Source organism: Pleurodeles waltl, chromosome 9 (genome assembly GCF_031143425.1).
Source record: "Pleurodeles waltl isolate 20211129_DDA chromosome 9, aPleWal1.hap1.20221129, whole genome shotgun sequence".
NCBI lineage: Eukaryota > Metazoa > Chordata > Amphibia > Caudata > Salamandridae > Pleurodeles > Pleurodeles waltl.
The window spans coordinates 753897930-753917106 of record NC_090448.1 but is presented as its reverse complement, the minus strand read 5'-3'; the positions used below and the strand labels follow the sequence as shown (position 1 = coordinate 753917106).

Genomic DNA, 19177 nt, shown 5'->3' with positions numbered 1-19177 from the left:
AAAGAATTTTAAAAACACACACAAATGAAACCAGAGATTGGCCCACTAAGTAAACATGCCGTCATTTAAAGGTGGTCTAAAGGCAGTGGGCATTCTGTTTGAGGAAAAAACTAATAAAATAGTTTTTAAAAATAAATAAAATGCAAAAAAGAAATTCATAAAAACATTGTCAATGCCAATACGTCTGGCTCAAAAATCAAAGCGCCTTCCATCACTGATGGGTTTAGGCACTTATTAAGTTATCATACATGCACACCATTATGCCGCTTTCCACTCATTAATCAATTCATTCATCCACTGACTTACTCTTCTATTCACCCTCTGAGACAACCACAATAAAACATACACAAATGAAACAACAGATGCTAGATAAATGAAAAGAAGACAAGCAGAAACAAGCATTGGCAAAGCCAATAGGTCGCGCCTATACAAATGTTATTGGCTTTGGCAATGTGTTTTTGCCATGTTGTACACCAGTATGGAAACTCTTCAGCACGGCTAAAAGTTAGTGGTGTGTTGTTGAGTGGAGTAGGAGGAGTACAGTGTTGTAGAGTTGAGTAGAGGGGAGTAGAGTTCAGTGGCAGAGTGTTGTAGAGTGAAGTGTTGTAGAGTGGAGTGACAAAGTGGGGTGGGGTGGATTAGATTCTTTGGAGTGGAGTGGGATGGACTGTGGTGCACTGGAATGGACTGGACTGGAGTGGGGTGGGGTGGGGTGGATTGGATTGGGTCAACTGGACTGGGGTGGGGAGAATTGGAATGGATTTGACTGGGGGGGGCTTGGACAGGAATGGGATGGATTGGACCGGAGTGGGATGGACGGAGGGGGGGGGGTGGATTGGATTGGGTAGGGGTGCATTAGATTGAGTTGGACTGTGGGGTGGGGTGGAATGGAGTGGAGTGATCTGGATTAAGAGGGGTGGGCTGGAGTGGAGTCAATTGGAGTGGGGCAAATTGGACTGGAGTGGGTTTGGGTGGATTGGAGTGGGGTGGATCAAGGTAGTTTTAAGTGGGAAGAAATGGATTGGAGTGGGGTGGATTAAGGTGGTTTGGAGTGGGGTGGATTGCGGTGGGGTGGAGTAAGGAGGACTGGATTGCACTCGAGAGGTGGATTGGAATGAGATGGCTTGTATTGGAATATGGTGGAATGGATTTAAGTGGATGGACTGAAGTAGGGTGGATTGGAGTAGGTGGACTGTATTGGATTTGAATGGAGCGGACTGGGTTAGATTGGATTTGAGTGGGTGGGCTGGACTGAAATAACGTAGGTTGGATTAGAATGGAGTGGGTGGATTGGAGTGGGGTGGGGTGGATTAAGGTGGACTGGAGTGGGGTGGATTGGAGCGGGTTGGACTGGATTGGAGTAGGGTGTATGGATTGGGATAGACTGGATTGGGCTTGATTGGATTGGGCTGGATTGGAATGGGGTGGGGTAGACTGGGCCATTGGGTTGGAGTGGGGTGGATTGGATTGGTGTGGGTGAACTGGATTGGAGTGGGCTTGGTGGAGTGGGGTGGATTAGACTGGAGTGGGGTTGATTGGATTCAGTTCAATTGGATTGGGCTGGATTTGAGTGGGGTTGATTGTTCTGGATTGGAGAGGGTTGGACTGGACTGGTGTGGGGAGGAGCGGAGTGGATTGGACTGGAGTGGGGTGTATAGGACTGGAGTGGGGTGGGGGAATAGGACTGAAGGGGGGTGAATTGGAGTGGGGTGGATCGGATTGTGGCAGATTGGACTGGGGTGGGCTGGGAAGACTGAAGTGTGGTGGACTGGAGTGGACTGGGTTGGGGTGAGTGGTTTGGACTGGAGTGGGGTGGAGTGGATTGGGGTGGACTGGACTGGTCTGTGGTGGATTGGATTAGTGTGGGGTGGATTTGATCTGGGATGGACTGGATTGAATGGGGTGGATTGGATTGGGGTGAGTTGGGGTAAACTGGCATGGGGCAGATTGGATTGGGATGGATTGGGGTGTATTGCACGATTACGTGTTAAAGCATAATTTCGGAAATTACACAAAAGAAAGAACAATGTCGCTATGCAAATTTAGAGCAAGATAGTCATCAACTTTTGAGAACAGCGTCCATGAGCAAAAACAAACCAAAACATAGGTGCAAAGTGAGAAAAGACTTGGCAAAATAAAAGAAAGTGAACTATTGAAAACAAAACTTCACAATTTTGTTTGTCTTGCTGGGTGCATTTTTGCCAGTCACACCCCTTCTGTTTGTAGGGCACTAGAATTTAAAAGGAACACAATAGTATGTCAATCACCTCTGGAGCAGCGGAGGAGCACTGATTAAGTTGGATCTATGAGTCACTGGTCGCTGCTCCGCAGAAAGGAAAATAAATTATGGTGGGCAAGCAGTGATCAATTATGAAGTTTATAGACGAGTGCCAGGTAAGCCAACAAATGGTAGTCAAAGGGTGGGCTCCAAGCCCTTTTTGTTAACCATAGTGTCTCATAGCGCATGCTATCACAGGCTCAACCCTGAAAAGGAAGGGCACTACGGTCTAAACATAGCATACATATGCTTGCAATAAAGAAACTAAATGTAGCAGCAGGTGCCTGTCTTGCAGTAGAATCATACATAATCTATTGTAGCCTTAAAGTGTCAGTTTAGTCACCATGTTTAGAACCAATGACCTGCATATCTTAGAATGGTAAAACAATGGTACACTATGAACAATAGCATTCGATAATGGTCAACTGGTTTAGAGGAAGTAAACACATGGGATGCAGCAGACTGGAGATTAAATGAACAGCAAGAAGGCAGCCTGTTGTCACTGCCTAGGGAGCTCTAGAATTCTCTTATAAACTAGCATTGGCAAAGCCAAAAGTTTTCGCCTTTGTCTTTTTTATATGTAACTGGTTTACAAATATTTGAAAAATGTAATGATAATGTGTGTTTTATTAAATTAAAAACAAACATTATTATAACAATTTTCTAATATTTTTAAGCCAGTTACCTAGAACAAAAGACAAAGGTAAAAACGTATTGGCATGCGGGAAAGGCGGAAGAAGACGGCAGAACACGGAGGAAGACAGAAAACGGAAGAAGAGAGAAGACGGAAGAAGACAGAAAATGGAAGAAGAGGGAAGACAAGAGAGAAGACTGAAGAGTGAAGATGGGAGAAGAGAAAAGACGGGAGAAGAGAAAAGACGGGAGAAGAGTGAAGGCATGAGAAGACAGAAGACGGAGGAAGACCGAAGACATGAGAAGATGGCACGCAGTAAAGAAGACAGCAAAGACAGAAGAGGGCATGCAGAAAAAAAAGAAGACTGACGGCAACGAAGAAAGAAGACAGAGAAGATGTCAGTGAAGAAGGAAAATGTCAGTGAAGAAGGAAAATGTCAACGAAGAAAGAAGACGGCACGCAAGAAAAAAGAAGTACCTTCATCGTCACAGCCAGTGGGAAGGACCCTGGCCAGTGTCCAATATTAAGTGACTGGAAGGAGTACTCGGTCCACAAGCAACTCGACAGCAGGATCAGAGAAGAAGACGAAGACAGGAAGTGACGTGAAGACGAAGTGCTGGCCAATCCGAAGCAGGTAATTCAGAGCGACGTTGGAGTAAGCTAATGGTAAGTTCAGGTAATAAGAGGCTAGTTCCAAGCCCATTTAAAGTTTTTTTTAACCAACAAAGGCTTTTGCAAGCAGGTGCGCAAGCGCACATGCAGGCAAAACCTAAGAAATGGGGTAAAAAGAGGAGAAGCAAAGAAATGAAAGTGGAACTATTAAAGGAATAATTGAAAACTAAACAGCCAGCCAATCAACCCTGACACTGAAGCCCATTCATCTTCATGTAATTGTGCACAACATCAGAAAATGCGGTCATTCGCAAGACAAGAGAGGAAATAACTGATGTGGACTGAACCATTACCACATGCAGTATGCCGTCATGAATGAAAGTAGATTATAAATGACACTCAAATAGACCCATATTAGAACAGCATTGACGCAAAGGCCTTCTTTGCATCTTAATGAATATGCATATTTTTATATATAAGTGTATGTATTATTTATTGATTTGTTTTATTACAAGGTCTTGGTAGATTGCAAAGCCTGTCAGGCCTTCTGAAACAATTCTAGCAAGACAGTACAAAACTTCTACCCCTAGGGTTTTTCAGTGGGAGTATCAACATCGAAATCCCTCCTGTAATGATGTTCAGTGAGATTTCAGATAAGAAAATACTTGATTTCAAGCTTTAAATCTGTGCAAAAACAATCCGCCCTGAAAGGTCTATTGACTTTTAAAGTATGTGCTATATATAAATTAGGGCTGCCTTTGTCATAAATTTTCATAATAAACAGATCTGATCTATCACATCACAAATACTTTTTTTCCTAGTGAACAATCTAGGCCTTTAGCTCTTATCATTTGCTTCTTACCGTAAGAAGCTCAGTCTACTGCACCGAATGTAAGCTTTCTGGTTAAGCAACTGCTAGGCATAGAGTCATAAAATACAAGTTAACAAATCTACAGAATGTAAAGTAAAACACTGTCTCTCCTAAGAGGGTCTTCCAAAGATTATCATAGTGCAGCTCTTCTGCAATCAGTCTGTAAAAAGGGGGATACAAACACCAAATCCCTTGCCTACTATTTCATACTGAGAGATTCCATGTAAAAAAAAACCTACATGTAAACTTTAATACAAAGTATTAATTCATCACTGAATGCCTATTGACTAGCACAAGCATTTCACAATCAAAATGTCAGTTCTACTGCTTTTATGATAACTTTTCATAATAAACAATGATGCCATTAACCTTTAACATTGGCTTGTCACCGTAATCAACTCAGACCTACTGTGTTGCCACAAGGCCCCCCCATAAAAAAAATTACAAATATGTAGAAACTTACAGTTGTCATAAGAATAAACTCCCCTCTAATAGAGCCTCACAGGAATTACCATAATGCAAATGTTCTATTTCCGTGGTTTGTTCGGGTTGGTCCCCAACATCAAAACTGTTGCTGAGAACTGTAATCTGAGAGCCTTATCTCACAATGAAGACAGGCAATGGTTGAATTAAGCTGACCCAGCCCCATGCTCAATGAACAGGAAAGGAAGAGAGATCGGATAAGAGATTCGGAGAGTGTGAGAGTGAGAGACAGTATGTGTTAGAAAGAGAAATCTAGAGGTCAAGTGTATTGAGGAGACCCGTCATGGCCCACAGTCTCCAAAGAGCAATCCATTCCAATCATGCCAACAAGTGAATTTGGCATTGTGTGCCAAACCAATGAGACCGTCCAGCCCTAGAGGGTAGAGGATTGATAAGTACCAACCCACTACCCCCATCTAGTCCTAAAAGTTACACGCTGACTTCTATGACAAAAGCTTGTGGAATTATGCAGTGATGGAGGAACAAATTATGAAACAGAATTCAATAAATTATGGTGCAGGAACAGACACATTTTGTATTATAATACTGCACACTAGGTGGCACTGTTTATTTAGCCACTTTATAATTATAACACACATTAATGCTGTCTGGACAACATCATGACCTCATTAGTAACACCTAAATGCAGTAATCAGCAATTTCAAGGTGACAAGTTAACCTTGACCAAGGATTTGCCACAGAGCAGAACTGTATAAGGCTTCTCCTTTTAGTAACTTTTTATCAGATTGATCTAAATCCTTTTTTTGTTTTTTTAAAGTAAGCAGATGTTTGGATAGTGCGGCAAGAGTGGTGAATCAATAAATATGTGGAATATACCATTGACATAGAATCTTCTAAATCCAGTAGCATTGTCTCTATAACAATCAGGAGCACCTACCTGTATCCCAGCACTAAGTGTCTCATTATAGAGATGAAAGCTCTGCAGCCTGGTCTAATACAGGAGCGGCTTGCGGCAAGGAGAAGGGGCGGGGTGGCGCCCAGGGGGGTAATTAAAATAAAATTAAAACTAATATTTTTTAAAAAACACTTACCTTAACGCCGTGCGCTGCTCCCCTCCTCCGTCTCCTCGCTGCAGGCACAGGCTCCCAGCCTGCCCTGCGGCCAATCCTGACGCTGCTCAGAGCAGCTTCAGAATTGGCTAGGAGCGCCCATACCAGGGCACTCCCAGGCAGAGTGGGAGCCTGTGCAGACTCTCTCAAGCCCCGCAACTGCATTGCTGGGCTGGAGAGAGCCTACTGCGCATGTGTGTTTGGCTGACCCAAGACACACATGCGCTCTGAGGGGGAATGCTGAACACTCCCCTCACTGCTCATCCCCCCGTGGCCCTGCCCTTTTACCAAACAACCATAATAAACAAAGTTTATTATGGTTGTTTGGTAAAAGGCTTGCAGCTGGTGGTGGTGGTGTGTGTAAAGGGGGGGGGGGGTTAATGCCCCTCCACCCAAATTGAGGAGCCACCCCTTGGGTCCACCCGGACCCCGTGTGAGTATCCCATTTGCCAGTTCCCTAACCCCTCGAGCCATAAAAGTAACAACTTCTGGATTAATGTACCAGTCACCAAAGTGCATGCAGTCCGGCAAGCTCTCGAGAGACAGCACCACAAATTCTTCAAGTCCTAGAATCACCAGGCCCATAACTATAGTGCCATCGATTTTAAGCAATCACATGCAAAAATAAACACAGAGCGAGAAAGAGAGGGAGAGAGAGAAAGGGCGAGTGTGGGTGTGTGTTCGTATTTATATATGAATAGAGTCCCTCCTCCTACCATGTTTGGCCCGCTCCAGTACAGGAAAAACCCCTGGGGATCCACCTTCAGGGTGATTAGGTTGCGGCTTGTAGGTTCCTAGAAGGGAGAGAGAGAGAGGAGACATTACAGAAAAGTAACAGGCAAGTCAGAGACTTGTTGGCATGTTATGGGCATGAAGTAGGTGTACATAAGTCACAAATACGTACCAAATATGCTACACGTCTAAGATAGAACACAATCCAAAGAGCAGAACAAAGTCAGGAGTTAGCAGCAAGAAAACAAGCATTTGCAATATAACGGGTCTCGCATTACGTCAAGTTAGAGCTATTTTAGCACTGTAAACTCCTAACCAAAAACTTTTCTTGCCACATTAAATGAACAAAAAAAAAAAGAAAAAAGAGCACAATCACGCTGTGTAAAACACATCGCGATCCCGCTGCGAAATAAAAAGAAGTAGTCCAGAAACCATACGGAAAACATGAAGCCTTGTATGTTTTCAGTAATTTACCGGTGCTCTCGAGGAGGGCTACACACCGGAAAGGGCATGAGGTAGGCATGCCTTCATGAATGAAAACAAGTGGATTTTAAAAGGCAAGCCCACGAACCAATGAAAGTGACTAACGTAACATGGGCGTGGTTAAAATCCCCCTAAAGAGACATTAGAAGAGGGACAGAGCGTTTTGTGCTTGCCGCAAAAAAAAAAAAAAAAGGACACAAGGTCACAGAACGCCCACAGGATCTCAGTCAGGCCAAAGACTCGCAGACGGGGCACTTGCAAATCAGAGGGGTATTGGAAAGGGCAAAGGCAGCCCTAACAGTAGCACATTTCCCCCGCTCTCCCACTGGACAGAGCAGGGGCCTTTTTGGGGGGTAACAGGAAGTGTTCACGTTCACAGTAAGGACAGAGACAGACCACAACATAGCAGGCAAGTCACAAGCATCATACGTGCAGGTCACAGAATCATGGGCACATCTCTAGCCAAGTCAGGCTTACCTGCAAACATGCTTGCAGACATGTCAGACAGACTTGCAGGTAATGAGTTGGTTATGGGCGCACCGCAGGCGTAGTGCAGTATATCAGAAAAGTAAGGTTCACAGGCACGCCACAGGGTCATATGTAGGTCACATGCAGTGCACTGGCACACAAGCAGATCAGATGCTGGCATCCTGGCCTCAAGCAGGGGACAGACTTGCAGGCAGAACACTGACAAAATAATGCCAGGCATGCACTGGGCACAGGGTTACAGGCAGATGACGAGAAGGACGCAATTAGAGGCAAATTTGACACCTGATGGAATCAACTGGACACACCAACTTTCCACCTCTCTGGAATCCAGCCAATAAAATGAATATAAAATGAATATGAACTACATGCCTGCATGGACATAAAATGTGCTAAAACTGCTAAAGCTTGCTGCAACCGTTTAATGTAATATAACTGCACATATCTCAGAATAAATTGTAGCCTGCAGTAATTAAGACGTAGTAGTGCTCTGACACGATTAGTGAAATTAGTTACATCTTCAAGATAGACGTACACGTAAGTAACTGTGCAGTCCACACTAATGTCCCATAAGCAGTAAATAATCATTTTCGGTAGTGCAAATGTAAAAACAAGGGTTGCCGAAAATCGGTTGCACTGGCCTACATTTTAAGGCCTAACTAAAATATTTTTTGAATTCTGCTGCAGTGAAAAAAACAAAAATAGACTGCTTCTGGACATAATGCACCTATAATAAATTTCGTTTGTGATGATTCAGTATGCTTTTGAGGTGTAAAATAGACTTCCAATGTGAGCACCCCATGCGAGGCTGGCTGATACACCGTAGAGCCAACAGTCTGGGGTGAGAGAGAACTACACCGCTGAGGTTGACCCAAAAACCTAGTTATGTATAACTGCAAGAATTGACCACAAAAGATAAGGCTGACAGCTATACTGTCAATCCTGACCTAAAAAGTATTATATGACATGCTACAATTTTGCATTTAGTAGAACGAGCAATGGTACACATTCATCACAGTTGTATTCAGATGCAATTAATCAATCAGTCAGGTAAGTTATGGGTTAACTAGATAGTACACAGAGACTGTCAAGAGACAGCACGAAGGTCTAAGAAAAAGTTGCAGCCTATATTAACAAGACACCTGCAGTGGAACACAACATAACCTGCAGCAGTAGCACATAGGTAGTGTGAACACATCATGGCCTGGCGTTACAAACATATTGTGGAACCTTATAGCCCTCAGAAAGAGCACATAGGCAAGGAAAGACTTTAAGGCTGGTAATAACTAACATGTAATATAGCCTTAAAACCCGCCGTAGCGGGCTCTACCGGCTATTAAAGGCCCGCTCCTGCGTTAAATGCCCGAGCCGAAGGCGAGGGCATTTAACAAGGGAAAGGGCCTTTAATAGCCGGTAGAGCCCGCTACGGCGGGTTCTAAGGCTATTAGAACATTCTGCCACTCAGGGAAGAATGTTCTATTAGATAAAACAAATTGCTCACGGAGCCCGAGGGGATTAAAATCCCCTCGGGCTCCCTGAGGCTTTGTTCACAGCAGTTGCTGTGAACAAAGCAAACATTGGAATGTTGGCGCTGTGGGCTTTTACCGGCCAGTAAAAGCCTGCAGCACTCCATTGTCTGCAATGGAGATCCGAACATTCCAATGTTCTAATTGTATTTATATAGAGCTTACTACCCCCGACAAGGCGTTGAATCACATTTCGGCGAGTAGCACACTACTCTGGAACCCAAAAGGATTAGTGGTGGATTAGTATAGGGAAATCTGAGTTAATTTGAGGGGTGGACATGTGAGTTTGTTAGTTGGATTGACTAGAATAATGGAGGAATAGAAGAGGGGGGAATCTAGAAGGTACACGAAAGATAATATAGTGAGATTTAAAGTTGTATTGTATAAACATAGACTTTCAGGTGTTGCAGTATTTGAAGGTAATTTACTTGTGTATTTTTTATAACAATGTTTTTAGTTTTATTTTATCTTTTCCTCAATATTTCAATAGTATCTGAAACAGATTATGGCCTGTGGCAAAAACTGCCACGAACAGCACAACATGGTCTGCAGTAATAGCACACATACAGTAGCAATGCAACAGCTGTAGTGGAATACTTGGCCAGCCGCAATGACAGATGTGGTGGATCATAATAGGTCTGCAACACTGGTACACGTACTAGAAGGTATTATGGTCAGCAGCAATGACATGCATGTAGTGCAGCACTTACCGGTCTGAAGCAATAGTACACAAATATTGGATATCACGTTATGGGAATCACACTATGGTCTGCAGCATTGATGTGCATGAAGTAGAAAACATTACAGCCTGCAGCTATGTCACACATGTAGTCGAAGGCATTATGGGCTCAGCAGTAACTCACATGTATTACAACACATGGTCCTCAGTTCACGAGCAACAATGAGAACAGAAGAGTGTTGCGCCCCTTTCAGATGAGATGGGGTGCATGCTGCACACTGTCTGGGGTGACCATGCCGCAGAAAATGGGTGGATGACAGAAACAGACAGGGCAGTAGCAGTGCTGCCGGTAAGGCCTGCCTTCCTGCCTTACACAGCCTCCTGTAAAATATTGGCGTCCAACTCTTTTTAATTCGCAAATTAAGTATTGAAAACCGTTCTTGCTATTCGGCAACTATCAAGAAATATTTGTATTTTACAAAATAAGCACTGGTGGGAGTCAGCAAGTAGTGGGCAAACAGTAAACAACTGGACAGGGAAAGAAAGGGACAAGTCTCTCTTTTAGCATTACAGTAGGTCGGAAATTTCAAACACTGCACTTGTACAGTGCATTAGTGTTCCCTAGAGCAGTGGCTCGTAACTTTTTGACTTCTGTGGACCCCTACTTAATCATTCCTGGAGTATGGTTCAACCTGCTGAATCATTATTGGAATCCGGAGACCCTCACTGACTCATTACTAGAAGCTGGAGAGCTCGGCCTAAGCAATTTCACTGATTTGAATCTCAAAACAATACACAAATGATTAAATATTTTATTTAGTTCACAAATATGAAAAAAATCACAATTATAATGGGAAGGTTAGAGCTATTCTAAATTCAATTAAGGCAAACCATTGTGCATACCATATACATTTGCTACTGATGCACTTGCACTCTCCCATGAATCAATTTAAGTAAACCAATTTAATTTTAACCTCCAATTTGAAACTCCTCACATTTACAGAACGTTTTACAATATTCACTTTTACACTTGCTTAATTTAAATACATTTTATTAATCTGGTAATACAATTTAAATGAATCTTCTAAGCAGTCACGGACACCTTGAGTAGGCTTTGCGGGCCCCCAAGGGTCCACGGACCGCAAGTTAAGAACCAGTGCCCTAGAACAAGGCTGCAGAGGACCAATCCACCGCTATCAAGAAAAAGATGTCCTTTCTTAAAATCTAGCTTGTTAATGTCCCAGCACCATGATTGTTTCTCGAATGAATATCTGTGATTAAAAAAACCTTCATATAATAGGTACAAGCCTTTCCCCGAACTTACACTGCATGGAAAGACGTAATCCTGTTGCTCATATAGAGATCCACAAGGGCTCTAAAAATTCACAAATAACACTAGAAGAACTGACAGAAGGTTAAGCCAACTCAGCTTCAAAGACCCATATCCACAAGGTGGAACACCACATGGATGTCACGGATTAGCCTAGGGTGCTGTGCAAGCACAAACTATGCCATAACCACTCACTCCTATCCCATCACTCAGTAAACATATAGATGCTGCTTGCACAAACGGCCAAGATTCTCTCTACTCAGAACGCTGGCAGCAGTCTACCATCCACCTTGCCAATTCCTCTGCATAGAAGTGTACTAGAACATAGTCAACATTAGATCACCACTTTCTGTTCATTCCACCTTTCAACTGAACCACGATATACACCATCACATATGTGATCTTAGGCGCCAGTTCAGCATTCAAAGAACTCGTGAACATCTGTAGACTCCTCTAGCATGGGGAACATCGTTGTGCTGATCCTCATTAAAACACAAGCTACAGGACATACAACTAGAGTGCTCATGATCCCATTCTGAACACTTGTAAAATAATAATTCACATATTATCCAAGTAAACCAGAGGCAGTGCTCTACTTAAGACCTCACAAAACCATTCCCATAATTTTGCACCAAATGCAGATCTCTCCAGCTCTACTCCTCCTCCCAATACACCACCACATTCTCCTTCTGACTAATCTACTATGGATATATGGTGTCCTAGACATCCAAATGCACTCTAACATATGCCATATCCTATATGACCTGGCATCAAAATCCCAGAAAACGTATTACATGGTTTGCCACCCAAAACAAGCCCAACTTGTAATTTTTTTGACCACCCTAGAAAGAATGTGCCTTGAGTTAACTGAACAAATCCTACTCCAAGAAGCAGGTCAGAGCACAGATGCAATTTCTGACTTCAACAGTCTCCAAACAGATGCTGCTATACCACCATGATGTGATCACGTTGTCATTGCCTTCATAAGCTACCACAGAAACTAACATCCCTGGTTTAATACACAGTCAACAACAGAAGCAAAGATCACTAGAGACCTCAACGCATTTGTCCCATGAGAAAACGCCTCGACTCACACATAACTGGCACACAGAGGAGGCTGGGGGTTTGGCTAGATTTAAAAAGAAACAATTGCCATCAAATTCCCGTAAAAATGGCGATCAAATTGCCCGAAACAATACCAGTCAGACAACAAAGAAATGGAATCAACATAAAAAGGCCCATTGTGCAAGCAGAATTGCATCACTGTGTTAACCACAAAAAAGCTGTTTAAAGTAAGCAACACGTTCCTCAACCTGAAAGCCCTGCACACATTTTTTTGACCCACACAAGATGCAAAAAACTTGCGAAACACCTCATGACCAAAACTCGTCACATACACAAACATACTGCAAGCTCCCTTTTGCTATCCACTAGCTTTAGGGTAACTGAACTGAAGACACAATGTATCACACAAAGTTCCAAAAAATAGTTTCACAAATTGTATCCCATGTTTCATCTCCGCTGTGTAATGCAGTGTAAACATGTACGTAGCTCCTAGAAGCATTTTAAGGCTAACAGGCCTACTATAATGATATTACTAACAAGGCCTTTAATTCAAATCCTTTCCCACCTATAAAACAAAAGTTCAAACCATGAAAAAGCTTAAAAGACACTGAATGTTGGGAGGGTTATTATTTTGAGGTTTACGCTAATCTAGTTGGGGACCCACAGATGATGTCGACAGAAAGAGCATTTTGAAGGTGGTCCCATTGTCCTAGAACCACCACAGGCTGAATTATGATAAAAAATGGTTTGTTTAAGTCATGCCCGGCAAAGCATTATGTGGCACATTTTTGTGCCACAAATATTATAGTGTGCTAGACTGCAATGCTCGGAAAAGCCCCTATAGGACACCACAATAAAAATAGCATTTGGAATAAACATGGTCATGTAACCGTACAGTTCAGTCCTTAGACAGCATAACCACATGAAAAAGAATGGAAGTAATGTAGTGTAACCATATATTTACCCCCATAGAGGACATAAATGCATAACACATTTTCAAGGCCAGCAGGACTATTACAATGATTTTGCAAACAAGGCCCATAAAACATAACTTCTCCAAGCTGTAAAACAAACGTTACAGCCAAACGACAATGAATGGTGGCAGGGGTTATTTTGGACTCCCCACTAACATAATTTAGGGACCCAGATATGATGTAGAGAGAAAGAGCACATTGTGGTCAATGTTTTGAAGGTGGTCCCATTGTTCTAGGACCACCAGATGCTGAGTTATGAGAAAAAATGTTTTGTAAAACTAATGCCCTGAAAAGATTACTGCCCCTAAAGTACACCACACACCACACAAAAATAATATGACATTAAATAATGGAATGCAACCATATATTTAGCCCCTAGAGGGCACAGCACATTATACATTTTCAGGGGTACCAGGCCTATGGCAATGATATTACAAACTGGGCCCTTAAAACACAAGCTATTCCCAGCTGTAAAACAAAAGGTCCAGCCTTAATAGCACTTAAAAAGGCAATGAATGGTGGGAGGGGTTATTAATTTGGGGTCCCCACTAACCTAGTGTGGGGACCCAGAGATGATGTAAACAGAAAGTGCACGTCATGCTGAACATTTTATAGGTGGTCTCATTGTCCGAGGATCACCACGGGTTGAGTTATGAGCAAAAATGTTTTTTAAAAGTAATGCCCTGCAAAGCATTATAGGGCAAGTTTCCTGAGTGCAGTGAATAGTGTAGTATTGGTTCTCCCGCTGACATAGGAGAGCCGCTTTCGCTTTGAGGATTTCTGTTTTACGTAAAGCATTTAACAATTTCAAGTGTTTTAAGGGTAGTGCCACAAGAAATTACTCTTATTAGGTAACTGTGAACAATGAGACCTGCGCTCCAATACTGCTGATCGAGTTCATAATGTTGTGCCTGTTTACACTGTGAGTGCCATGGTCGCCATGCAGCACAAAGGGGAGGGACAAAAGAAAAGAAAACTAGTTCGCCCGCGCTGAACTATATCAGTAATCGTGCACTAATCCATGTAACAGGGGCAGTCTGCAATGCGTGACAAAAAGCCTCAAGGCGAGACAAACCTAAAGCATTTACCAGTGACATCAAGTGATTTTTTAAAGGCAAGCCCAGGAATGAATGAATGAAAGTGATGGGTGTGAGGTGGGTGTTGTTAAAAGCCCACAATACTTACAACGGGTCATAGTGCTTGCGCACTTGACCTAAAAAGGGTAGGGGAAAGAAACTAAAAAGGATAGTATGAGGAGTTTATGCCCATACTGATGCAACCATTTAAGTGCAACCAATAAAGACCAAGAAGAATATAAGTAAAGAGTGAAAAAAAAAAAAAAAGAAGCAATCTCCCCTCAAACCCTCTTCCCCAGTCTATCATGTCCTCTGCAGTGAGAACACCAGTACACTAGTCCATGTTTTGTAGAAACAATCCATCATTTTTAAACCTCTCCCTCCCATTGAGTCTCTGCCATGTAAATGGGATATGAAGGCACATTAAGATGACTGCATGGAGTAAATACACAACCGTCCTCTTTTATCAGAGACTCTATTTCCTGATGATGGACAGCTAAAAGCTCACTCTAGGCCTTTCAATATATGTTAAGGACAACACGTAACAGCCGCGTGATACAGCACATTAGTATTAGGACAGTATCCAGGTGAATTCCCTGTGCTGACAGGGTTGAGACTGTCAAAAATGCAGATGGATCGCTCTAGAGTTAGGCCATTGTGATGGTGACAACTTGCTGTGCGGTGTGGGACCACAGTGTGGCCGAGGAACACTTTAAAGTTATGACAAACGCCAGGGTAAAACGTCTGTACTATGAGGCTGGAGACATTTAATGTCAGAGGGACAATCTGGTGCAGTTCTTAAACTTTCCACTTCTGTGGATCCCACTTAACCATCACTAGAAGCAGGGGGCCCATTGAACCATTACTATAAGCCAGGACACTCCGGCCTAAGCATTGTGGAAGACTTGAACCACAAAACAATACACAAAAAATACAAACACTATTCATCAAACAAAACCACAAATGGTGAAGTATGTTATTTAAATCACAAAAAATAAAAAAAATTTAATAGGAAAATTGAAGCTTTTCTAAATTCAATTGAGGCCAGTAGACATCCATACTATATTCGGAGTGATTCACTTGCACCCACTGTTTCCACCAATCAATCTGAGGATACTAATTTAATTTTTAGTCTCCACTTTCAAAATACTTCATATTTATTGAACACTTACAATTTTTCAACTGTACATTTTGCGTCTTCCGTTGTATGCACTTTTTCTTAACTCTGCGAATGTTATTTTATTTATCTAAGTAGTCGCGCCCCCCGGAGTAGGCTTTAGGGACCCCCGGGCCCACAGGTTAAGTCCCTCTGCTCTGGGGCAGTTACCGGTTGAGACATGTCTGCTGGGGGGGGGGGGGATAGGAAGGCCTGTGTTTCGGGGGGAGCCCTCCAGTGTGAGGACACTGGCATGATGAATCGCCGCTGCTCTCAGGGTGAGCCGGTCAATGATTCTGGAGTTACGGCAGTCAGGGTGAGACGTCAGTGCTAAGGAGTGACACCCAGTGCCGGGGTGAGACCGCTCTGCTATAGCAGCGAGCGAGCCGGTAAATGTTCTCTGCAGGGATCTCACAGTGACAGGAGTGCGAGTCGGTGTCACCAGACGCGGCGAGATGTGGACGGTTACACTCTGAACACTCTCGTGTAGTAACAGTGGCAGTCAAGTCCTGCTCTGATTACGGTCGCGATGCCAGTTTCCAGGCCTCTCATGTTTTTGGCCGAGAGTCACAGGGAGCAGTAAAAAGTCACATAAAATAGGCGAGAAAGACTCATGAAAAATCCCATAAAACGAAGCAGAATAAACACTTAGAAGAGAGACCCGTGCACAGTGCCTAAATAGGCATTGCGACACAGGGCCCGAATCGCTAAACCCTGGGCCCTGCCAACCCACCCTAATCCCGTCCTGCCAGTGCATGCAGCCCTCACCAATCCTTACTTTCAACACCCCCTCAGAATCCGGCACTATGGCCGACTCGGAGCTGCCAACAGGTCCCCACGCTAAGAGCTCATCTGTTCCATGAGTTTACTTTGCATTCTGGGAGTTGTAGTCCTGTTTAGCTATTATAAACTCTGTACTACGAGTCCCGGCATGCTGAGGGAAAGGCAGGACTGGACCTGGAAAACTCGGTAGGTCTCGGTCAATCCACCTCAAACCTGGTTTCAGCAGTGAGGCTCATTAAATGGCAGTGTACCTCAAATTTAAGCCGTACACTTCCCAGCGACTGGAGAATTGTGGCCGTACACAAAGCCCTTTCGAAGTGCCTCACCGCAGGATCTTAGTCTCACAAGACAAAATACAAGTGATGAATGGCTCGCAGCATACAAACCAGAAATCTCATACGAGCACAGGAAGGTTACACAAGAACGGAAGTCAGATTTTTTTTGTTATGTCAATGTACATCACAGGCTCAAGCTGTCTTCTGGGGTGAGGACGGCGTTCATTGCGCAAACAGATATAAGAGTGGCTTTAAAACAAGCGGTGAAAAACGGCAAACCAGTCTTACGTTTCTCGACATCCAATTCAGATTCAAACATGAATACACTGGACAGTAATACCTGAATTGTACATTGTACAGAAACAGCAGAGGCGCGATGTGAAGCAGTACACATATATTACAAATTATTAAATGCACAGCTTTGACATCTCCCAAAAAGGCCCCTGTTCTACATTACCTATCTACTATCACTATTTATTGAGGTCAAACATTTCAATGAAGTGTAGGCAAACATGCTTTTACAGTCCATAAAATAACCACAACAATGCCCTACGAAGAAAGGTGACAAAGTATTTTATTTATATTTTCTAACTAGCCACATTCAGATGGTGCTACTTCAATTTCCAAGAAACCCCTTTTATGTGTCACATATTTCTCCTTATATCCAGGCCACAAACATTAATGTAGCACGGCCACGTTGGCTCTATCCCTCTGTTGTCCTACATCACCTGGGCTGAACCTGTCTGCACGGCATGACCTGGTCTGCATGGGCGGAACCAAAACATTGGCCGACATCACCAGCAGTGACTAAACTATAATCAGGTACTACTTACATAATGAGCCAATGAAGCACTGAATTACGTTGATTAAATTATGTGACAAGAACAGGAAAATTGTGCGGAATTATGCAGACATCCTTTAGCGATATTACCGCATAACTGTACTATAACACACATTGGTCCAAAAGGGATGCCATCACCATGCAAAATTAAAAATGGTTCTTAAAAAACTAAAGTATACACGTTCACGAAGAGTAAGGAAAAACAAGAACACAATTTTAATAACAATACCTTGTCTAGCTCCAAGAGTGATATAGTTTTTTCTAAAACACACAAATGTTGTAGTCAACAGAAAACAAGCAAGCCTGTGTGTGCACACTCCTTGTCATAAAAAGGTGTACCTCTTATGTTCTGCATATCCCAGTTTTAGTTTGGTTTCACTCTGCCTCCACTCTATGGAAACCGAAAGCACCACTTGCTACTGAGAAACAACCCCGTAGAACAGTCTATCATTTTGAAGTGCATAATGCAGGCGGGTCGCAGTAAAATACAAAAAATCTGATCATAAGCAGGGAAAATTGGATGTTCCTGTCCTCTGAGTGCCTCTTGAAATAAGCAATGTTTTGAGAACCGTGTCAGTGAGGTGACATGAATCTGCACAACAGTAAACCAAAGTGTTTTCTTAATAAAGAGTGATTATTTCAATTACATGTCAATGTGTCACTATTTTTTCATGATGCCAAAAAAGGCCTTCCAGCAATCCAGCAATTGGCGACTTTAATACCGTCCGTATAAAAGTGTCACCTTATTAGTACCAGGTTAATGTCAATAACTGAAAAAGACTACTTAACAGTTCCAAAGTTTCTGCCAGAGCACTGCGCCACACGCAGCACCCTCTTTTCTATAGAAACTTCGATCCGCTGCTACTGAAATCAATGAGTCTGGCGTTAGCTAAGACCTGCTGGTTCTACCAGAATTGTATGTATAACATACTTAACTATAAGGACGCACAGCCATCTCTGTTCACCAATTGGTCTATTGTTGTGTCATTCACATTTTTCTACCACCTACTACAGCATGAGGCATTGACTAGCCTCACTGAGTGAAGGCATTTAATTAATCCCTTTCACAGGCACCACATCCATACCCCCAAAAAAGTTGCCTTTAGTGCCACAGATTCACCCTAGAAATGTGTGATTTTAGCAAATATGTATTGGTGGCGCCCTGCAGCTCTCAACAGTAAAGTTTAACAAAAAACAAAAAGCAGAACAAACATTGACAAAGCCAAAAGGGTAACCGCCAAGGTCACGTCTCTTGGCTTTGTCAATACCGTTTTGTTTTGTTGAAAACTGAAACATTTACAGCAGATGGAGGAATATGTGGCAAGTGAAAAAAACCTAAGTGCAGCGAGAACGTGGACAAGGCAGAATTGCAGAGGCCATGGCTAAATCCAGTAAATTTGACTGAACAAGGCTTCCTCTGCAGAGTACACGCGGTATTACGTAAGCGAGGCCTGACAGGTCTAAGACATGGAAAAGGAAAAAAAAAAAAAAGACTACGACTATTTCGACATCCAATTCAGAAATCTCACCAAAGCGGTGAAGTGCATGGGAATGGCTCAGCACGAGCCCCTGAATCTCTACTCCGTATGCCTGTGCAGGACAGGAAAATAAGCAGGGCTAGCACACCTATGGTTCATACATTTCCGAAAAATAGCATCAAGGCTTCTACCGCACTTTTACTTAGAAAAATAACCATTTCATCATGTCTCTAGTTCATACATCCACGACAATGCATTTTGATGCAATATTTTGAAAGGGCCCAGCATTTCACAGTCAGTTAACTCTCACAACTTTAACAAGCTCAAAGAAAAGGTTCTACTGAT

General features: G+C 42.9%; 1 protein-coding gene across 1 annotated transcript in view; it reads right to left on the bottom strand.

Annotated features, from left to right (window-relative positions):
• The window catches only part of PLCB3 (phospholipase C beta 3), a 550119-nt gene that overhangs the window by 439943 nt on the left and 90999 nt on the right, over positions 1-19177 (bottom strand). Inside the window, exon 2 of the mRNA XM_069207906.1 lies at positions 6665-6742. Coding sequence (XP_069064007.1) covers positions 6665-6742 — 78 coding nt within the window. The remainder of the gene's footprint in view (positions 1-6664; positions 6743-19177) is intronic.